Below are 21,261 nucleotides of genomic sequence, written 5' to 3'. Positions count from 1 at the left end.
AGCAAAGGTCGGTATTATTATGAATAAAAATTCTCAAAAACACAAAGTTTTTCATTTTCAAGATGAAATTTTAAATTGGCAAAAACTTTTGCATCTACCTATTAAATAAATACATTTTTAAATGCCATAAAAACTGTTCATAAAAGCTGGAAATTCATTTTTAGTAGACCACCTCCTGAAAAGCTTTTCATTGAAAATTAATCAGGTGTGTATGGTTGAAATTTAAATGAAATTGAGCATTCACTACCCAGAAACCATTCAGAGATATGCAACCAAGCAAATACCGGGGGGTATAAAATTGTCGCCGTAGAAAAGACAACATGATTCCATTTCCATTTGATGAAAAACGTTTTTTTTTTGTTGTTGTTGTTAACCATCTACTAGTTGGCCACTTGTGTACCAATCCCAAAAACGATAGGAGCCTTCTCTCATGTCTGAAAGTGGCACAATGTTCAACAAGCGAGATCAAAGATGCGCCACTATACAACTCATGCTCTTTATCGATCCAAGTTATGACAACAGGACCATTGCTAGCGGTCTCAAAATGCATCGCTGGATTACCGTAAATAACAAGGACGTGCCCAGGGTGATGAAAAAAGTCATGATTATGGTCTTTGGTGTGGTTTCAAGTGAGGCCACATAATGCCAGCTCACATCTTCAGAAGTCGGCTTGAAATTTAACACCAAAGTGTACCTGGATGTGTTGAAGAGTGTGGTGATCCCTTGGTGCAATCAGGTGGCTGCTGGCAGAACCTGGGTGTAGCAGTAGAACTTAGCACCAGTCCACAAGTCCAAAGCGATCCAGGTTTGTCTTCAGAAGGAGTGCTATGACTTTGTACCCTTCCCTCATTGACCCCCCCACCTTCTCCTCCGACCTGAACCCGTCTTCGTTTGTCATACATCAAGAACATCATGAAGAAATTCACTGGAACTATACCTGATGCTCATCTCCATACAATTGCACTTTTGACGAGTTGTAGTGAATAAACCAATTCCTTCTGTTTATTTTACATGCCATATACATTTGACTAGATAGGATGCACAACTTAATGAGTGGTTCAGTGAATCAAGCAGCATGTTCCAGCACATGTGTGTAGACGCGATCATTTTAATTTGCAACTGAATATTTCCAATTCAAAATTTGGTCAAAATCTACTCAAGAATCATTTTCGCATTGATAGCTAAACAAACGGTTCTTGTAAAATTATAAGTTATGACTTGGTTACCTCTTTGTTTATAAGGTTGGGAGGAAATTTAGATTTCCCGCGTAAATAAAAGCAATTCATTTAATCCTTATAATCTTCGTAAAAAATGTAGAAAATTAATTAATTCCTTCCATTTATAGATTCTCTCTCAGACTTCTTGCCTTTTGTAATTCCTTTCCTACTCTCATTTCTGCCAACTGCACCATCATACAGAAATTTAAATGTAATATGATAACAAACATCTTGCTGCAAGTTGCTTCCTTATAAATCTGAATCCTATCATGGTAGTTTCTTACACTTCAGTAGTAATATGTCTTGCTTGGGATGAGTAAAATTAAAAAAAAAAAAAGTTTTTAACAGGAAGTATAAATAGCCTCACAAACTTGTTCATTCTCTAAACGTTTTAATTATTTCCCTGAATTAATACTTTTGTTCTGATGTTCAATTTCATTTAAATTCTAATAACACGCCTATGATGAATATTAGTTGGAAGAAGATCTTCCCAGGGGAGACAATTTACAGATATATGTTTTATCACTCTTATATAGGATGCACATCTCAACAAATGCTTAAGTGAAACTAAGCATCATGTGTATGTAAATGCAGTCATTTTAATTCGCACTTGAATATTTCCAATTCAAAGTTTGGTCGAAATCTACTCAAGATTCCTTTTTGCATTGATTGCTACACATATGATTATACCAACATGCAGAAATTTAAATGTAATGTAAACAAACACCTTGCTAAAAGTTGCCTCCTTATAAATCTGATTCCTATCAAAATCTACTCAAGATTTCTTTTTATACTGATCGCTACACAGAAGATTCCTTTTAAATTATGACTTAGAGTCCTGATCAATTTTTTTTTTTTTTTTGCTTAATAGTTTGGGTGGCAATGTACATTTCCTCTATATTTAGTAGGAATTTGTTTAATGTCTATGGGGATTTCGCCGGATCATGTTGCAAATTAAATTCAATCTATATATCTATAAAAGTGAACGTGTCTGTCTGTCTGTCTGTCTGTGTGTCTGTGTGTCTGTCTGTCTGTGTACATTTCCCTACGCAATAACTCTGTAAATTTTTAGTCTATAGACTCGAAATTTGAAATACCGGGTACTGAGATTTGGGAAAATCGATGTGACGGGTGTCAGCCAGAAATTTGGCTGTTAAGGGGTCAAATTTCAACGATTTGACCTTTAAGAACTCTACCAAACTCCTCCGACAATTTTGGGTCTACACCCTTGAAATTTTAGATATAGGTTCCGTGGACATGGATCTAACGTAATAACTTGATTTGAGGCCAAAACAATAAATTTTCAGGGGTCATAATAGGGGTCAAAGTTTAAAAAATTACCCCCTTTTTTTTTTTTGCTCAGCATACACCTCTAAACACCCGGGCAACGCCGGGCACCCCTGCTAGTGTTATATAAATTCTAATTGAAAAATCTTCCCAGGGGAGACAATTTATTAAATTAAAAGCTCTCCCCTGTTTTATAAACTATTTTTTTAAATGTACCCATCAACATTTAAATATTTGATTTGAAATTCAAAATACAAATTTTTTTATAGGCAATCATTGAAAAATTAACAAATTGTAATCTTCAGACGTTCGTATTATTTGGATTATTCAGACTGCTGTTTTCATCTTGAGTGTTATTCGCCCAATATAACCTCCAACCTTCTTCAGGTGTATCTTATTGAACTCAGGAATCTTTCTGTAGAACTCTGGTATCTGCATGCAAGGACCCGTGGCATAATGGATAAAGTACTTGGTAAAATTCAGTTGTAAAATTACACTCTTTCAGAGGTTGAAACCTCAACCCTCAATTCGGCGTGGCACTCAAAATACAATTGTAAATTACTTAGGACTTCTACCCAGTCATAGCTGATGGGGTAAGAGCATGCTATTCCATGGATAAAATAAATGGTCCTGTTCAAAATTCTGTATAGATTCCTGAGTTTGACAGAAATTTTACCGAGTTCGACAAAATGCACGCGAAGAAGGTCAGAATTTACATCAACCAAAATGTTGTGCAAATAACATTCAAGATGAGAATAGTAGTCCGAATAATCCAAATAACATGAATTCTCATCTAAAAAATTCAGAAACAAAAATTCAGACATTGTTCTGAGTATTCATACTGTTAAAAAAATCATTATAAATTTAATTTTAGATGTTTACAGTTTAATATGGAATAGTGGATGAGTGTGAAAACAGATTAGTATAGATAACACAGAAACATCTCTAAAGCCAATCGATATTTTAATTTATTTAAATGACTTTTATCTTTAGTGTTTTATTGAACTTAACAAATTTCGTGTACACTAAAAATTAAGGTCATTTGAATCGATCAAAATATTGGTCGACTTTAGAGATGCATCTGTGTTATCGGTTTTATTAACCTGTTTCATGCATATCAACTATTCCATATACTAATAATTTCGTTTTGTCTGGAATTTAATTTCATGTTTTAAAATCCCTCATACAATTATAAATGATCAAAGGGTTAGTCTGGTCTGATCTGGTTTGGTTTGGTTTGGTTTGTTTCTTTAATGAGTTATCAGTAGGGCTATGACTACAGCATATTTTCCCCCTGTTTTGATTCTCAGGTATATATCCATTGATATTTTATATGTTTTTATGTAGAGCGATGTGATCCTCGGCTGATTAATTGCGTCTAACTGTGTCGGATATATACTCGAGAGTAAAAACAATGAAAAGAATATGCTGTTGTCATAGCCCTGGTTATCAGCATTTTTTAAATTGGAATATCACCTCTTTTTTCTTTTTGATTAAATTCCAAAACACAATACCTTTCATAGACGATTTCTTGTTAAATAATTCATTGATTACACAGATTTCCATTTTATCCATAGTCATTGAAAGGGGCCGGGGTGAATCTTAAAAAATTCTCAATCTGGATCCTGATTGAGGACTTTTTAAGGGAGTTTTGAGCTACAGCTTTACAAATCTCAACACTTTCGTTTCTCTCACTATCAACGCCAATGATGCAGAACTTAAAAAAAATTTAAATTAAAACCTCCACAAATCAGCAGATAAGATACTTATTGGGAATTGATAGCGGAAATCTGCATTTACTGAATGGTTTTACTTATTTCTTATTAAAAAAAAAAAAACAAGATGAAAAAAAAAATGACTTTACCCCTTTTTTTTGTTGTTAGTGCTTGTCTCTTAAGAATTCCAGTAACAAATCAAACTGGAATATTTGATATTAGATGGAAGAACTTAAATAAATTTTTCAAGGATATTTTGTGACCTTTTTTTCTTTCTTTTTAAGGAATCATTGGAATGAATAAAAATTAACTTTGTTCTTCATGAACTGTTTCAGATTTCTCACCCGGAATGGCTAAACTTTGTCTCTCTTCAGCACTGACACGTTTTCTTGCAAAGAAACCAAACTGCAACAAAATAAAATATATAGATGATGATGACAACAACAACAACAACAACAACAACAACAACAACGATAATAATAACAATTATAATAATAAAAATAATAATAACATCAACAACTAAAATAATAATAATCTGGTATCCTTGCTTCAATAACACATGCAATAATCATTGACATAGCAGTATACCAGTTGATGTGAATGTTGATGTACCTGCTGTGGCAGTTGTACCTGTTGTACCTGCTGTGGTAGTTGTAACTGTTGTACCTGCTGTGGCAGTTGTACCTGAAGAAGGTAGTTGTACCTGTTGTACCTGCTGTGGTAGTTGTAACTGTTGTACCTGCTGTGGTAGTTCTACCTGTTGTACCTGCTGTGGCAGTTGTACCTGTTGTACCTGAAGAAGGTAGTTGTACCTGTTGTACCTGATGTGGCAGTTGTACCTGTTGTACCTGCTGTTGTAGTTGTAACTGTTGTACCTGATGTGGCAGTTGTACCTGTTGTACCTGCTGTTGTAGTTGTAACTGTTGTACCTGCTGTGGCAGTTGTACCTGTTGTACCTGCTGTGGTAGTTGTACTTGTTGTACCTGCTGTGGTATTTGTACCTGTTGTACCTGTTGTACTTGCTGTGGCAGTTGTACCTGTTGTACCTGCTGTGGTAGTTGTAACTGTTGTACCTGCTGTGGTAGTTGTACCTGTTGTACCTAAAGAAGGTAGTTGTACCTGTTGTACCTGCTGTGGTAGTTGTACCTGTTGTACCTGCTGTGGCAGTTGTACTTGTTGTACCTGCTGTGGTATTTGTACCTGTTGTACCTGTTGTACTTGCTGTGGCAGTTGTACCTGTTGTATCTGCTGTGGCATTTGTACCTGTTGTACCTGCTGTGGTAGTTGTATCTGTTGTACCTGTTGTACCTGCTGTGGCAGTTGTACCTGTTGTGATGGGAGTCTTAGGAAGTGTGACAAAAGGATTTGACAAGTGGATTGAGAAAATTGCGATCAATTGCAATGTGAAGTGCTTCAGAAAACTGCCTTTTTGGGAATCGCTAAAATCTTGCGAAACATACTAGAGGCCTGAGAAAAGAAGATGCTGATAGATTATGGTCATTTTTTATGGTCCACCTATCAGCATAAAATCGGCAATAACAACAGCCAGACACAAAATATGGCAACAGAAATAATAATAATGCTAATGCTGATGCTCATAATGCTAATAATGCCAATAATAATAATAATAATAATAATAATAATAATAATAATAATAATAATAATAATGCTAATGTAAACCGAGAGACTAAATCCCTAATAACTGCAACACGAGATAACTCGATAAGAACCAACCACATCAAAGCAAAGATCAACAAAATGCAAGAAAACAGCAAATGCAGACTCTGTATACAAACAGACGAAACAATAAACCATATAGTAAGTGAATGTAGCAAATTAGCCCAAAAGGGTAGTACACTGGGAATTGTGCAAACAATTGCATCTCAAATGCACAGACAAATGGTACAAGCATAAGCCAGCAACAGCAATTGAAAATGAGAATCACAAAATTCTATGGGACATGAACATACAAACGGATAAACCCATCCAACCAAGAAGACCGGATGTCGTAATAATTAACAAGAAATAAATCGTATCATAGACTTTGCTGTTCTAGCTGACCACAGGATAAATATCAAAGAAAAAGGAGAAACGAAGCAAATAAACAGAGCTAGCTGGCAGGGTTGGACCAAATACTGACTTTTAACAATTGAAATACAAATACAAATACTTTCGTTAAGGTTACCAGAAATACAAATACAAATACTTTTATTCCTAACTCTAAAAATACAAATACAAATACTAACGCTAAAAATACAAATACAAATACTTTTATTCCTCAATCTCAAAATACAAATAAAAATACAATAACTGATTTAAACAATCTGAAAATATGCGAAGAAAAGAAGAAAAAAGAAGAAATATTTCCTTCCAAATTTGACATCTACATTACACTCTATATCATGTCCTCATTGCATTTTATCATCATTAGAGCTCTGAAAGTTTCCGGGCCAAGTTTGGCTCGCTCTGGGGTATAAAAATTACCAGCCTTGCTGAAAACTCTTTCAGATGGTGCCGATGTTGCACAGCACCCTAGAATATTTCTGGCGAAAGGCTTCAAAATCTTGAAGCTCTTGTTTTCCCGCCAGTACCTCAGTGGGTTGACGTCAAAAGCCAGAACACATTCTTCTAAGTAGGAATCGAGTTCTGCCTTTACCGCTGTAGTGTCGCTTATTGATGGACTTACATTTAGCTTCCCAGCTGGTGGCATGTAGGCAAAAAGACGAGGGCGTTTTGCATTCATGTCAGCCTCGTCTTGATTTGTGTTCACGGTCATGAAAAACTTCCTCTCTTGAACTGTGTTCTTCAAAGACAACTGAGTTGACTGCGAAATAATTAGGTCCACAATCTTCGAAATATTTTTATTTTTCATTTTTTCACATGACAGCCATGACAGCTTAAACCTGGGGTCCATGACAGCTACAGCAATGGCATCAGTCCTATCAAGAAACGGATGCAATCTTTTTTTGATAGAAGACTGTAGTGCATTAGCCAAGTTTAAGCAGTAGGTTGGTTTACTTTCCATGAATAGTTTGAGGCTGTGTTCAAGGCCAAATACAACTGGTGCAACGCAAGAAAGTGTCACCATGTTTTCTCCTTCCACTTGCGACATTGCCTCTTGGAATGGGTCCAAAATTTGCACCACTTCTTTTAGCATTGCTATTTCCACTACGTTCAATTCTCGTATGTTCTTGCACGATCCTAGGAGACAAATAGCTGAGTTGACGCCATTGACATCTTTGAGAACTGACTTAAGCATAGTCAGTTGAGAGTTCCATCTAGTAGCATTAGCAGCCTGCAGTGAAATCCCAATATTTTCCAAGAACGGTGCTGCCACAGTAGATCGCCGTATTGCAGCTACAATACTACAGCACTTGTGTATCATAGTTGCAATTGCGCTGCATCTGACACTGGGATCATTGAAGGCATCTCGTATGCAGATTTGTTGTGTGTGTGCAAAGCAACTGGACCGATCCGGTGGAAGAAGGGCAAGGACTTCATTCAGATCAAGTTCTTCTTCCAAAATATCAATGTTATCTATGTCTCCATTTTCCTTGATACTTTCATTTTTCACTTCATTTCCATATAATCCTGGTAGACATATATCAAATGCTCTCACCATAGACGAAGCATTGTCTGCAACCACTTTCCTCACTTTGCCACGAATTCCAAATTTAGTCACTACATCCTCATATGCTGTAGCAATATTTACAGCTGTGTGTCGCCCCTCAAACTATAATTATTGACTTTTAATTAAACTTTTGGGACTACTCAGGAAAAAGTATATGAATACTTAAAAATATTTATTTTAAATACAACTTTAAATAGCTATAGTTATAAGTTTTCAAATTTCTATAAATTGAAAATAAATTAATTCAATTAATTTCAAAACACTACTTTTAAAGAGTTTCAAACGAAAAATACAAGAATTAATTATTTCAGAGGAAATATACTCAGTGACCTAATTGGCAGGGACAAGGCGCCAGCACTAAAAAATGTCCCCTAATTGGTTTCATACTCAACTGTGAACTCTTTGAAAGGGTCCATATAGACATTTAATAAGTAACTGTGAAACCGGATTAAACATTTAGGTGTGAGATTCGCTTAGTGCGAGAGGGTGTAAATCCATGAATGGGAGTGGGAGGTCAAAAGTTTTTTTTTTAAATCTACAAGTTTAGACATCCAAACAACTGTTTAAATTACTTTATTATAACTTTTTCTTTAATAATCCATATTTAATAAATATTTATATAAAATTATCCGAAAAAGGCCAAATTTGAAGCATAAATTTGAAAAAAAACAAACAAAAATTTTGAAAGCCAAACTGCTTCAAAAAAAGCCAAATTCGCGAAATTTGGCCTTAAAAAGCCAAGCTGGCAACCCTGAATTGAAGCTACTTGACTCACAGACATCGTCACTCAACTAGCAGCAGCGTGTGTGACTGGAAGTGGACAGGGCTGGTAGACTGGTACACGTAAGCAACATGTATGTGAACAGGGTTGGATCAAATACTGACTTTTAACACTTGAAATGCAAATACTTTCGTTTAGGTTACCAGAAATACAAATACAAATACAAATACTTTTACTCCTAAGTCTAAAAATACAAATACAAATACAAATACATTTATTCCTAAATCTAAAAATACAATTACATTAAAATTGTATTTAAATACAATTGAAATACAAATACAATTGTATTTGATCCAACCCTACTAGCTGGAGAGCTGAAAGGGATATGGATGATGAAAAAAAATCAAGATAGTACCTATAATAGTAGGAGCACTAGGAACAATACCGAAAAACTTTAAACAAGAATGGGAGGAATGGCTGGAAAAATACAACAAATAACAATAATGAAAACAGCTGAAATATTAAGGAAAACCTTTGAATGTGGAGACTAATACACGAGCCACATGTGCGGGTGAGACGAGCTGCTGCAGAGAAAAAACATGAAACGTTACACGGAACCAAGAACAATAAAGCTGCATATCTATAAGCTCACTATCTCCTTCCCATCTCCTCCCATTACCTAACCCCTCCTACAAAAAAAAAAAGAATGATGCCAAATAGCCAAGAAGGGTCTTGGAGGATGGAAAGATTGAGGAGAGAACACTGATCAGATCTCCAGTGGACAAGTGCCAAGAGAACTAGGATCTTGGGGCAGCTTATTGCTACTCAAATTGCAGTTTAGACCAATGGCCACTGCTAGCGAGAAATCAATGGTAAGTGGCTGTTGCGATAATGCAAATTCATTTGCAAATGTTATTGAAAGAGGTGGAGAGTACTGGAAATCTGGGAAGACTTGTTGTCACTCAGCTTCCACAGGTTGTTCTCAAGGAGAGATCCTTTATCACCTGTGTGAAAGCTCCTTGTGAGCCAATAATGATAACATGATTTAATAATAAATGAATAGAAGAACAGGCGTGTGGTTTCATTGGGAACTCTGCATACAACTGCGTTTCGAACATACAGACAAATGGTACAGGTACAAACTAGGGACATTATTGGGAAATAAAAACCACAAAATTCTTTAGGACATGGAAGTACAAACAAATAAACTCATCCAAGCCAGGAAACCGGACATCATAATAATTAACGAGGAGGAAAGAAAAAATAGAACAAAATATTACATGCATATAATGATAAACATCGTTTGGTAGCACACGAAATAGTATGAATGGAAAAGGAGGACTAAAAAATGAAGGAAAAAGAGAGCACCATCCACAGAAATGCACAAATACCACTTAAATCACGAGGAGGTTTATTGCACACCAAATTTTAGAAAAAGTTAACAGCCATTATCACAAAAAATTAATAGTAAACAGCTATCATGATAATGCAAAAGATTTGTAAAGATTAATTTTTTTTTATATAATAGTATAATGTGTGTGTCGAAAAAAAATGCCAAATCAATTTAAAGAACATTTTAAGAATAAACTGAATGAATTCAGAAAAAAATGAAATAAAAATAAATTTACAAGGACATTTTTTATATCCATATATTCTTATTATATATTGTGAGATGTGTACATATATATATATATATATATATATATATATATATATATATATATATATATATATATTTATAAGCAACGTTGAGCCTGGCTAGTAGCAGATGGGTGACCATTTGGGAATTCTAGGCGCTGTATGTGCTTTATACTTATCTCGTAGGCATTGTTTCCAGTCGTCCTGAACCTTCACTTACCACTGGTATTCAACAATGTCGACTCAGGAGAGGTGTGGTTGAGGATTGCGCAACTCTTGCCACAAAAATTTCACGCACAGAGACCTTTACCGTGGGTATCCATAGTCTGTCAAGACTGAAGAAAGCCTTTTTTTTTTATTTTTTAATATATATATATATATATATATATATATATATATATATATATATATATATATATATATATATATATATATATACTAGCAGGCCACCCGGCGTTGCCTAATCATAAAATACACTTAAATATGATATTTTAATTATAAAAAAAATGACTTCGGTGCCATCAGCTAGAATCGAAACCAAAACATTCATTGCTCCAGCCATAGTCGTTACTTAGTACTTCAGCCTTTGTCATTACTATCTGAGCTATCGCCAGATGGATACAAATAAAAAAAAAAGGCTAAAAATGAAGTGACTTCAAGCTAAAAATATATGTGTACGCTGTCTCAGAAGTTAGTCGATTTACTCCTGACTAAATCAACTGTTTCTTTTTCAATTTTGACCTCTTGGCAGCTATTTTTATAGGCTAAAAAACAAATCAAAAGTGTTCCCAAGATCAAAATACCCTATATATCAAGTTTCAACTCTGTAGACGAAATATTCAGAGAGGAGTTTTGTAGAGACGTTTCATGCACACACACACACACACACACACACACACACACACACACACACACACGGTCACTTTTATATATATATATCTATATCTATCTATCTAGCTATATATATATATATATATATATATATATATATATATATATATATATATATATATAACTACTTCATTTACTCACATAAACCTAATATACGAAAGTATAGATTTATGCATAAACTTTAAGTATTTACTTCAAAAGTGCTCAATACGTAGGTAGAGCTAGTTAGTAATTTATAAAATATATATGGCGATTAAGCTACACTGAATATTCTGCATATATATATATATATATATATATATATATATATATATATATATATATAACATATCAGTGTGCTAGAACGTTTTCATCCTAAATTTGAAGCAATTATGGACAATGTAGAAATTATGCATAGATATACCTTCAATCTTATTCAGATGTATTTTCACAATTGGCTGCTATTGGTGAATGGTGAAAAAAAAGACTACTGTTTTTATCAAGTGTTATCACTTCTTGCAGGCTCGTGGCGTAATGGATAACATACTAAGTAAATTCAGTTTTAAGCAGGGCTTAAGTGAAAGCGAGTGAAACAATTGCATTTGCAAGTGATTTTTTTTTTCAACTGGCGACTAGAAATAATAAAACGCTTATCTTTTGGCGATTGTATTTTATTACACCGAAAATCTCCCAAAACTAATTGCTGAGTGAAAAATGTCTTTTCAAACTTTTTTTTTGAAGCAAAACGAGCAAAATCAAATTATCTAAATAATAAAATTTGATAGAACAATATACTAATTTTTTTTTTTGTTAACGAAGGCTGTTTAAAATCATATAAAGAAATTCAAATGTTTATATCTTCAAGTATCAACATAAAACTCAGTGCATATTTAGAATTACACTTATTTAAAACAAAAAAAAGTACAGAAAAATCTTTATAAGGAACGAAGATGTCATATTAAAACATCAGGCGAGTTTGGCTAGTAAATGAAAATATTTAGTCGTCAAAGGTCAACTAAAAATAAATTTGTCCGTAGAGCCCTGTTAAATGACACTCTTCTAGAGTTCGAAGGTTTAATCCTCAATGCGGGTGATGCTAAGAATACAATTGCGAGTTGTTTAAGACTTCTACCTTGTCGTAGATAATGAAGCGAGAACATGCTACTTCCATGGACTGAATAAAGGATTTCTTTTGGAATTTCCAAATAGATTCCTCTTTACGATAGAAATATGTCTGAGTTCGACAAGATACATCTGAAGAAGGTCAGAGGTTACATCAGCTGAAATGTTATGGGAATAACACTCAAGATGAGAACAGATAATATAAATCATAAATATTTATCTAAAATATTTAGAAGCATAAAAAGCTGCATCTTGTGAATATTTTTAAACATAGACCTAAATAGTATTTACACTGAAAAATCAAACTTTACTTGTAATTTTCAGTTGCTATTGTTGTACCATGTCATTGGCAATATAATAACCTGCTTCAGTGCTTCTTCACTACAATTTATTTACAAAATTACTAAACTCAGCCAAGAATGAAAGAAACATGAAACATTTTTTTTTAGATAATCGTTGTGAAGCTTAAGTTAGAAAGGGGAATAACTCATATTTTTAGTTGAACAATATAACAAGAGTTGTCTAACTTAGTATGAATCTTTCTTTTTCTGTACAATTTAAAATTGTTTTCACAAAAAATAAAAAAAACTAATATATATATATATATATATATATATATATATATATATATATATATATATATATATATATATATATATATATATATATAGTAGAAATGGTAATTAATAAAAACCTGAAGAAAGTGCTCAATACTGTTGTAGAGCAAATATGCGTTTTATTTTTTATTACCGTTTTTTTTTCTGTTAAGTAAACGAACTTTTCTGTAAAGTCTGAGGAGGCTACATAACGGCTAAAAAACGGTCGCGTAGCTGAAACAAAAATGCAACTGAACAGAAAAAAACGGCAATAAAAAATAAAACGTATATATATATATATATATATACGTTTTATTTATTTTATTTTTTATTTTTTATATTATATATATATATATATATATATATATATATATATATATATATATATATATATATATATATATATATATATATATAAACTATTTGAATAAAATTCAAATCTACACCTTTTAAAGACCTAAGAACAAAAATGCAACTGAACAGAAAAAAAACGGCAATAAAAAATAAAACGTATATATATATATATATATATATATATATATATATATATATATATATATATATATATATATATATATACGTTTTATTTTTTTTATTTTTTATATTATATATATATATATATATATATATATATATATATATATATATATATATAATATAAATATATATATATAAACTATTTGAATAAAATTCAAATCTACACCTTTTGAAGACCTTCATTCATCCTAACGAAAATGGTAAATATCTCGTTTTGATGATTTCTTCTTGTGCTTAATTGTTTTTTCTTTAGTCTTTTTCATACGTCCTGTATCAACAGCATTTCATTTTATGATATATCGTGTTTTTTAGTCTCATAATAAAGTTAATGTTCTCATTTACCACAACTGCGATGGCTAGACTATCTTACATTGCAACAATACATTTTACTGGAAAAGGAAAGAGAGAGAAAGAGAGAGACTTGGGACCTGCGATAATCATAGATTAAGAATCGTTTCTCTATTGAGCGTCTGCTTCTCTGTCCTTCTTCCATTTGTTTTTATTTACTTGCTTCCCCACAAGGGACGATTTAACATATCAATGTCAAGAATATATATTTACTAGCAGAGAGACTCGACGTTGCCCGGGGTTAAATGATAACTGACGAATATTTCACACTCCTATATTTTTATTGTCACCGAAATCCGTCAAATCGCCCGGAAAGAAGCTTCACATGCCTCCATGCAGTAACTTAGTTCCAAATTGTATTTTATTATACATTGCACTCTAGAGAACTTACTGTTTAAACTTCTTTCCAGTTAACGAAAAAAAAAAAAGTTAAGAAAGTTACGTGCGGGGCTTGCACCTACAGACAATGTTATGCAAAAAACAAAAAAACAAAACAAAAAAAAACAAAAAAAAACAAGTTTTATAAAATTCTTTGCAGTCAATGAAAAATAATTAAGAAATTTACATGCAAAATTTAACCCTACAGCCCACGTCATGCAAAAAAACAAAACAAAAAAAAAACAAACAAACAAACAAACAAACAAAAAACACTATCAACTTATCCGCAGGAGAATTTTCATGGCTCATTGTTCTATCATTGTTGCTAAATGACGACATAGAAAAAATGGCTTTACTGATGTTAGATGAATTAAAATAACGGTTTCGATTATCGATTATCAGTAATTATTGTGGGTATTCTTAGACAAAACTTAACTAAGATCACTCCCAAACTTATACACTAAAGTTCTGTGAATTTTAAAGAAAATCTGTTCAGCTGTTTCGGAGTCTATAAGGAACTCTCTCTCTCTCTCTCTCTCTCTCTCTCTCTCTCTCTCTCTCTCTCTCTCTCTCTCTCTCTCTCTCTCTCTCTCTCACACACACAAACACACAGACAAAGTTGCATTTATATAATTGTAGAGATATAAGCACTAACGGTATGAGGGTGTTACCTCATCATAAAATACGCTTAAATATGATATTTTGATCTATCAAAATTTCATATGTATTATTGTAGAGTCAATTCTCTATCGATTATTTCATATTATATTGTACCTAAGATATAGTCGTAATTTTAAAAATAATAAAAAAAATATGACTTCAGTACCATCAACTAGAATCGAAACTGAAACCGAAATCAAGATTTGTAACGTTCCAGCCTGAAATGTTACCACGTGAACCGTCGTTGGCTGAATACGAAGTTACTAAAAATAAACTAACATTAATGTACAAATGTATATATATTTGTACATATGTATGCGAGCAGTTTAAGTCGACGTATGCTTGCCAAGTTTTAACTTATTTTATATATTTCAATTTTTACTTCTTTTTTGACCCTTTAGTAACTATTTTAACTGAGTAAAAACGCATAAATAACGATCCACAAAAAATGCAATCATTTGACCCACCTCACGCCGCTCTGTGATCTACCATCTTGAGGGAAACACAGTTTGGAAAAAATGGAGACAGACAGACAGACATAGTGAGTTTTATATATGAGATTATATCTTTATGTAGGTGCTAGTAAGCTGCCCAGTATTGGACGGCTGTAAAATATGCTTAAATATGATATTTGAATCTATGTAGATTTGATATTTATTATTATCGAGCACATTCTCTATTGATTATTATATAGTACCCAATATATATAGTAATGATTTCAAATTTAGAAAAAAATGACTTTGGTACCATCAGCTGGAATCTAAAAAAACAATTCCAAAATGTTCCTGATGTCCAAATACCCTATATATCAAATTTCAAGTCTCTAGACTAAATATTTAGAGTGGAGTTTGGTAGGGACGTTTTGCACACACAACGACAAAGTCACTTATATATATATATATAGGAACCGATCCTGGGTCTGGTCATACCCACATGGGGAGACAAATAAATAGAAACATTAAAAAATCCCCTATACATATTTTAAATACACCCCTCTTTCTAAACAAACATAATATAAGGAATACCCGAAAAGATTAAAACGAAAAATCACAATACTAAAATCCAAGAACCCAAAAAATAAATATCAAAATAGAATGAAAGCACCCCTACCCTTATTTCAGAAGAGCTGCCCCCCCTCCTCACACATACACATTAGTAACGACCTCGGATCACAGTCACCTTCCTAAGGAAGAAAATAATCTCATAATACTATAAAACAGTATATACATTCTCAAACCAATAAAAGCAAACACACACACGCACACACACACACACACACACACACACACACACACACACACACACACACACACACACACACACACCACCCTAAAGGAAAAGAAAAAAACACTAGCAGAAAGAGAGAGTGACTACAACCAGGTCAGCGGCCTGGACAAGTCCAATAAAAGAGTAATAAAAATTGAACATGCCAATGCATAATAAACACTTACAAGCCTCCACCCCTTGGAAACACTTCAAATGAACTACGAAAATTGCCATTTTTACATCTCCAACACATTTGAAAATAATTTCTGACAAGGACGCTTCACAGAACGTCTGAAACGCGCGTAAAAACGATTTCAATGACTTACAAACATTATTACAATGATCCAAACATAATTCTCAATGAAAAACCAAGACAACGGATTAATAAAATAATGTTAAAAAAAATACACATTGTTAGTGACTACTCCCTTATTTAAATATATATATATATATATATATATATATATATATATATATATATATATATATATATATATATATATATATATATGTCTTTGCGTGAAAGAGCAGGACACAAAATGTTTTAAATAATAATAAGAATAAGAATAACAAAGACTTTCGCTGGCGAGGACTACTATTGACCGTAATCAGTTATACAGTCCTTTTGAAATTTTCATCTCTATTTTTCTCGCTATGTACTGAATATTTGTTAATGAAACCTATATGAAATATGTTCCTTATTAAATTGTAAAGATTTTCTATTCTGAAAGAAGTTTAAAAAAATTTAATCTAAAAAAGTTATCTTAAAGTTTTTGTTTAAAAAAATTCAGATTTTCTCATTATTAAGACCTGTATTACAAAGCGGGGATTGCAAAAAAATGAGTTGTGGTGTGAGGAGAAATACAAACTGAAACAGAGAGAATATTCAGACCTGTAATAATACAAAGAGGGGGTTGCAAAAATGAATTGTGGTGTGAGGAGAAATACAAACTGAAATAGAGAGAAGGAGAGTTTTAAAATATAATCTTAAAAAGATGAGATACAAGTTAGAAAAGCATTACATCCAAGGCATGAAAATTGTTAAACAAAATGTTTTTACTATAGGCTTTAAAAATAAAGGTACAAGATTCAATTTGAAATTTATTTATCTTCAAAGTGCACTTTTATAAATTTTACAAAGTAAGGTTATGAAAATTTAATTTAAATTGAATCAAAAAAATTACCTTGGATTTATTTTATGTAATGTACATTTTGGTGCACTTTAAAAACGTTATCTTTCATCTAGCAATTAATGATATAGATATAACATTTTTAATGATTTTTTTAAGTGCAACAGAATGTACATTACATAAAATAAATCCAATATAATTTATATATATATATATATATATATATATATATATATATATATAGAGAGAGAGAGAGAGAGAGAGAGAGAGAAAGAGAGAGAGAAAGAATATATATATATATAAACATTCATTTGTAATGTGTGAAATTTTGTCATCATAATCATTATCTACAGCAGAAGTGTGAGTCTTATGAACAAACTTTTATTTAAAAAAAAAAGTCCAGGCGTTTTTGATATTTGTCAGTTGGATTTTTGTTTTCCTCTGATACCTACGTCCATTTATTTGTAAAGTTGCACAAACACTTCAACGAGTGACTGTCTCTTCTAAAAATTGTTTGTATTGGATTGTTTTTCTTTTTTTTTCCATGTCAAACTCATTTAATCGTACCCATCACCATCATCGTCGTCCTGATCATTGAAGATTTATGACTTTTGAAACGCTTCTTCATGTGTATTTTACATTTACATGTATGTGTACATGTGTATATGCATATGTATATATATGCATATATGTGTGCCTCTATGTGTATATGTTTGCATCTGTGTGTACATGCATATGTATGTGTGCATACATCTGCATGTATGCATGTATGTGTACATGTATGTGTTTATTTCCATGTATATATGGGGTGGAGAGGGCTTCCGTAAGTCGTGGTAAAGGCAACCCCTCTAGGAGAAACAAATCTCTGATTTAAAAAACCATAAAGTGAGAGACCAGTACCCACATTAAGCTGGTCTGCAGTTTGACTTGTTGCTGGCTATCTTGCTCTTGTTTGTTGCTGGACGTCAACATTTTGAACCGAGAGAGAGATTTAGCTGATGTATAAAGCTAAAACTTTGTAACATCATCTTTGTATAGATACTCCTTCAGGCATTTGTCTATAAAAAATAGTCCTATCACGATGCAAAAGTTTGGACACATGTAGGCCTGAAATGTTGGAAGCATGTAATAATTGATCTGTCATCATTATATGTATGTATGTATGTATGTATGTATGTATGTATGTATGTATGTATATGTGTATGTATATGTTCATATATACATGTCTATGTATATGTATGTATATCTATGTGTATATGTATATATGTATGTGTGTATATATGTATATCTATGTGTATACGTATGTATATATGTATGTGTGTATATATGTTTGTGTGTTTGTATGCATATATGCATATATGTTTGTGTCTGTATATATGTATATGTATATGTGTATATGTATGTGTATATGTGTATATGTATGTGCATATATATGCATATATATATGTATGTGTATAAATGCATATATATGTATGTGTATGTATATGTAGGTAAATGTATGTGTATGTATATATATGTGCATATATGTGTATGTATTTGTATGTGTATATGTATGTATATGTGTGTTTGTATTTGCATATGTGTGTATATATGTGTATGTATGTATATGTATTGTGTATGTATATATGTATATATGTGTGTATGTTTATAGATTTGTATGTGTATGTATGTGTATGTATGTGTATATATGTTTGTATGCGTGTATCTATATACATGTCTGTCATACAGTGTCATGTCTGCTTGAGCATGTGAATTCGCCGGCAGGACAAAAAAAAAGTCATTTTCGGGCTCATGGACTTTCAGTGTCTGAGGAAGTGGCACTTGTTTGACAAGACGTTGCAATCATCATATAAACATTGCGGTGTGCTACAACGTTTCCATCTTTAATTCTACATAATTATGCACGACGTATAAACTATGCATAAAAAGAATTAAAGGTCATATTGAAATGAAACCAATCATCTACTAAGAAATCATAAAAATGAATAATTAATTAACAAGGACTCATTCTTAAAATGAATATGCAAATTAGTTAGTCTTCATGAAGCTGGCTGTTTATCCATGATTGTATATATTAACAAGTTCATTTTAATAATTTTTAAATAGAAAAAGTAGGCTTTTAATATTAATGTCAGAGCAAGAAAAAAAACTCAACTTTCTATGTACATAGATTACAGAAAACTAGAATAACATTGGTACTGTCGGTTTCAAATTCAAGTTGGTCTCTTATGTTGGACTGCCCAGCCTCTATTTATGTCTGTTTCTACAAAAAGTGGCCGTTCATGAGAGGCCCACATAGAAGACCAATTATCAGTCCCCTTTGTTTGGATTTGTAATCCAGCTCCCCAAAATAGAGCACTCTGGGTTGTGACAAAAATTTTAAATTGTCCCAGGCAATTGACAACAAAACCGATGTTACACTTTGATCCAAACTCGAAGCGAAGTATGTTATTATATTGCCAATAACATGGTACAACAATAACAAACGGAGATTGACTCAATAGATTCTTCCAGGAAAAGGAAAGAGAAAGACACTGGGAATGAGAGCATCCCTTCACTCCATCCATTGGGACCTGTGAGCGACCATCAGTTTCTCCTCTGCTATCAACATTTTTATCTTCATCATGTTCTCGCATCCCTGACACATTCCTCCTGCGCGAGCCTTTTCTAGTCTCACACAAAAACACACGTTCACATTTCAAGCTATATTACTTGTCATATACATACGCGCACACAAACATACACGCCCATGTCCACACACGTACATATATTCACGTTCGCGTACATACACTCACATTCACGTGTATACACACACACGCTAACGGACACACATGTACTCACACACACGCACACGTACGCACACAAGGACAACATCATTTCCCCTTTCAAAGGAAATCCACACATGCGCAAAAGACCACAGGAAACACCTATAAAAGCAAGAGCAATAAGCAGCTTCTCCCTTTTCAAACCTGCCTTCCGAGGTGGTTGGTCAGAGCACCAGCCAATGCCGTTTCGGCAGGCGCGTGCATGCGCGTGCCTCACGCCATTTGCTACTATGTGGGACAAAAAACTAATAGACCGTACGTACACTTTATACGCTTCTCTCTCCATGAACTGGATTGACATTCTCACGCTTTCTCTCTATATATATACAACTTGTCCCTGAGAATACCTTCGCATAGTTGACTGCTAACTGATGTCAACCCTCTATCCTTTGTCTTTGTCTACACGCTGGACTATCATTCCCATTTTTCACTACGTTACTTCTCTTCCCACGCGCGAACAAACGATAGTGACCCGAACTTGAGATGAACATACATTTCCTTTTTCTTTCTACACCACCAGTCCTGCAACAAACGATGGTTACACCCGCGCGGACATGAACACATGTTATATCTAAAACATTCATTCTTTCAACAGTAAATAAACGACACGTTTATCTTATCCATCAATTGAGTTTTTGTTTCCTTCAATTCCATTCATTTCATTATTTTTTTTTGTAACGGGATTAGGATTTATATATCCTAGTCCTCTACACTCCTATGTGATAAGTAGACATAAGAAAGTCGGCTGCACATTCCGCAATTCACTAGGTATCAAATTTTAACTTTATATCTCCAACATCCGATACTCAGACCAACCCAAGTTTGACACAAGGCTATCAATATTGAATGGTTGGTTGTTTGTTTTATGGCATATCAACAATTTTGGGTTATTTAATGCCGAATCCAGTAATTTTGGAAAGCGTTTCATGCTTCAAGTTCTTCATATCTTCAAATATTTATTCAGTGTTTTTGGTTTGGTTGTTTTGTAGAGGAAAGTTGTTTTTGTTTTTGACTTTGCAGAACAAGATTAAATTTTGAAAAGAGAAAGGAAAAACAAAAAGGAAGAGCCATACATCAACGTTTGGTGCATTTTAGGTCAGGAAGCCAGTATCTTCAGACAGTCTGATCAGCACCAGGTAATGTTGGGTGAAAATAGTAATGAAAGTAGAATCAAGTAAAAGATCCTTGGACCTTTATTATTCCTGATATTCATAAATGACCTCCCTGATAAAATAGTCTCTGAGATGGGTATATTTGCTGACGACACCACGCTCTATAACAGGCACGAGGGGAAAACAAATAAACACATATCGAAGGCAA

General features: G+C 33.1%; 1 protein-coding gene across 1 annotated transcript in view; it reads right to left on the bottom strand.

Annotated features, from left to right (window-relative positions):
* Positions 1-4,332: 4,332 nt before the first annotated feature.
* LOC145291435 (integrin alpha-9-like) overlaps positions 4,333-21,261 on the bottom strand; it is a 139,930-nt gene continuing 123,001 nt past the window's right edge. The window contains exon 22 of the mRNA XM_080137278.1: positions 4,333-4,624. Coding sequence (XP_079993404.1) covers positions 4,526-4,624 — 99 coding nt within the window. The 3' untranslated portion in view covers positions 4,333-4,525. The remainder of the gene's footprint in view (positions 4,625-21,261) is intronic.

Source organism: Euprymna scolopes, chromosome 12 (genome assembly GCF_053919585.1).
Source record: "Euprymna scolopes isolate OS-2025 chromosome 12, ASM5391958v1, whole genome shotgun sequence".
Classification (NCBI taxonomy): domain Eukaryota; kingdom Metazoa; phylum Mollusca; class Cephalopoda; order Sepiida; family Sepiolidae; genus Euprymna; species Euprymna scolopes.
Note: the sequence above shows the minus strand (reverse complement) of the source record. Positions and strands in the feature narration are given on the sequence as shown.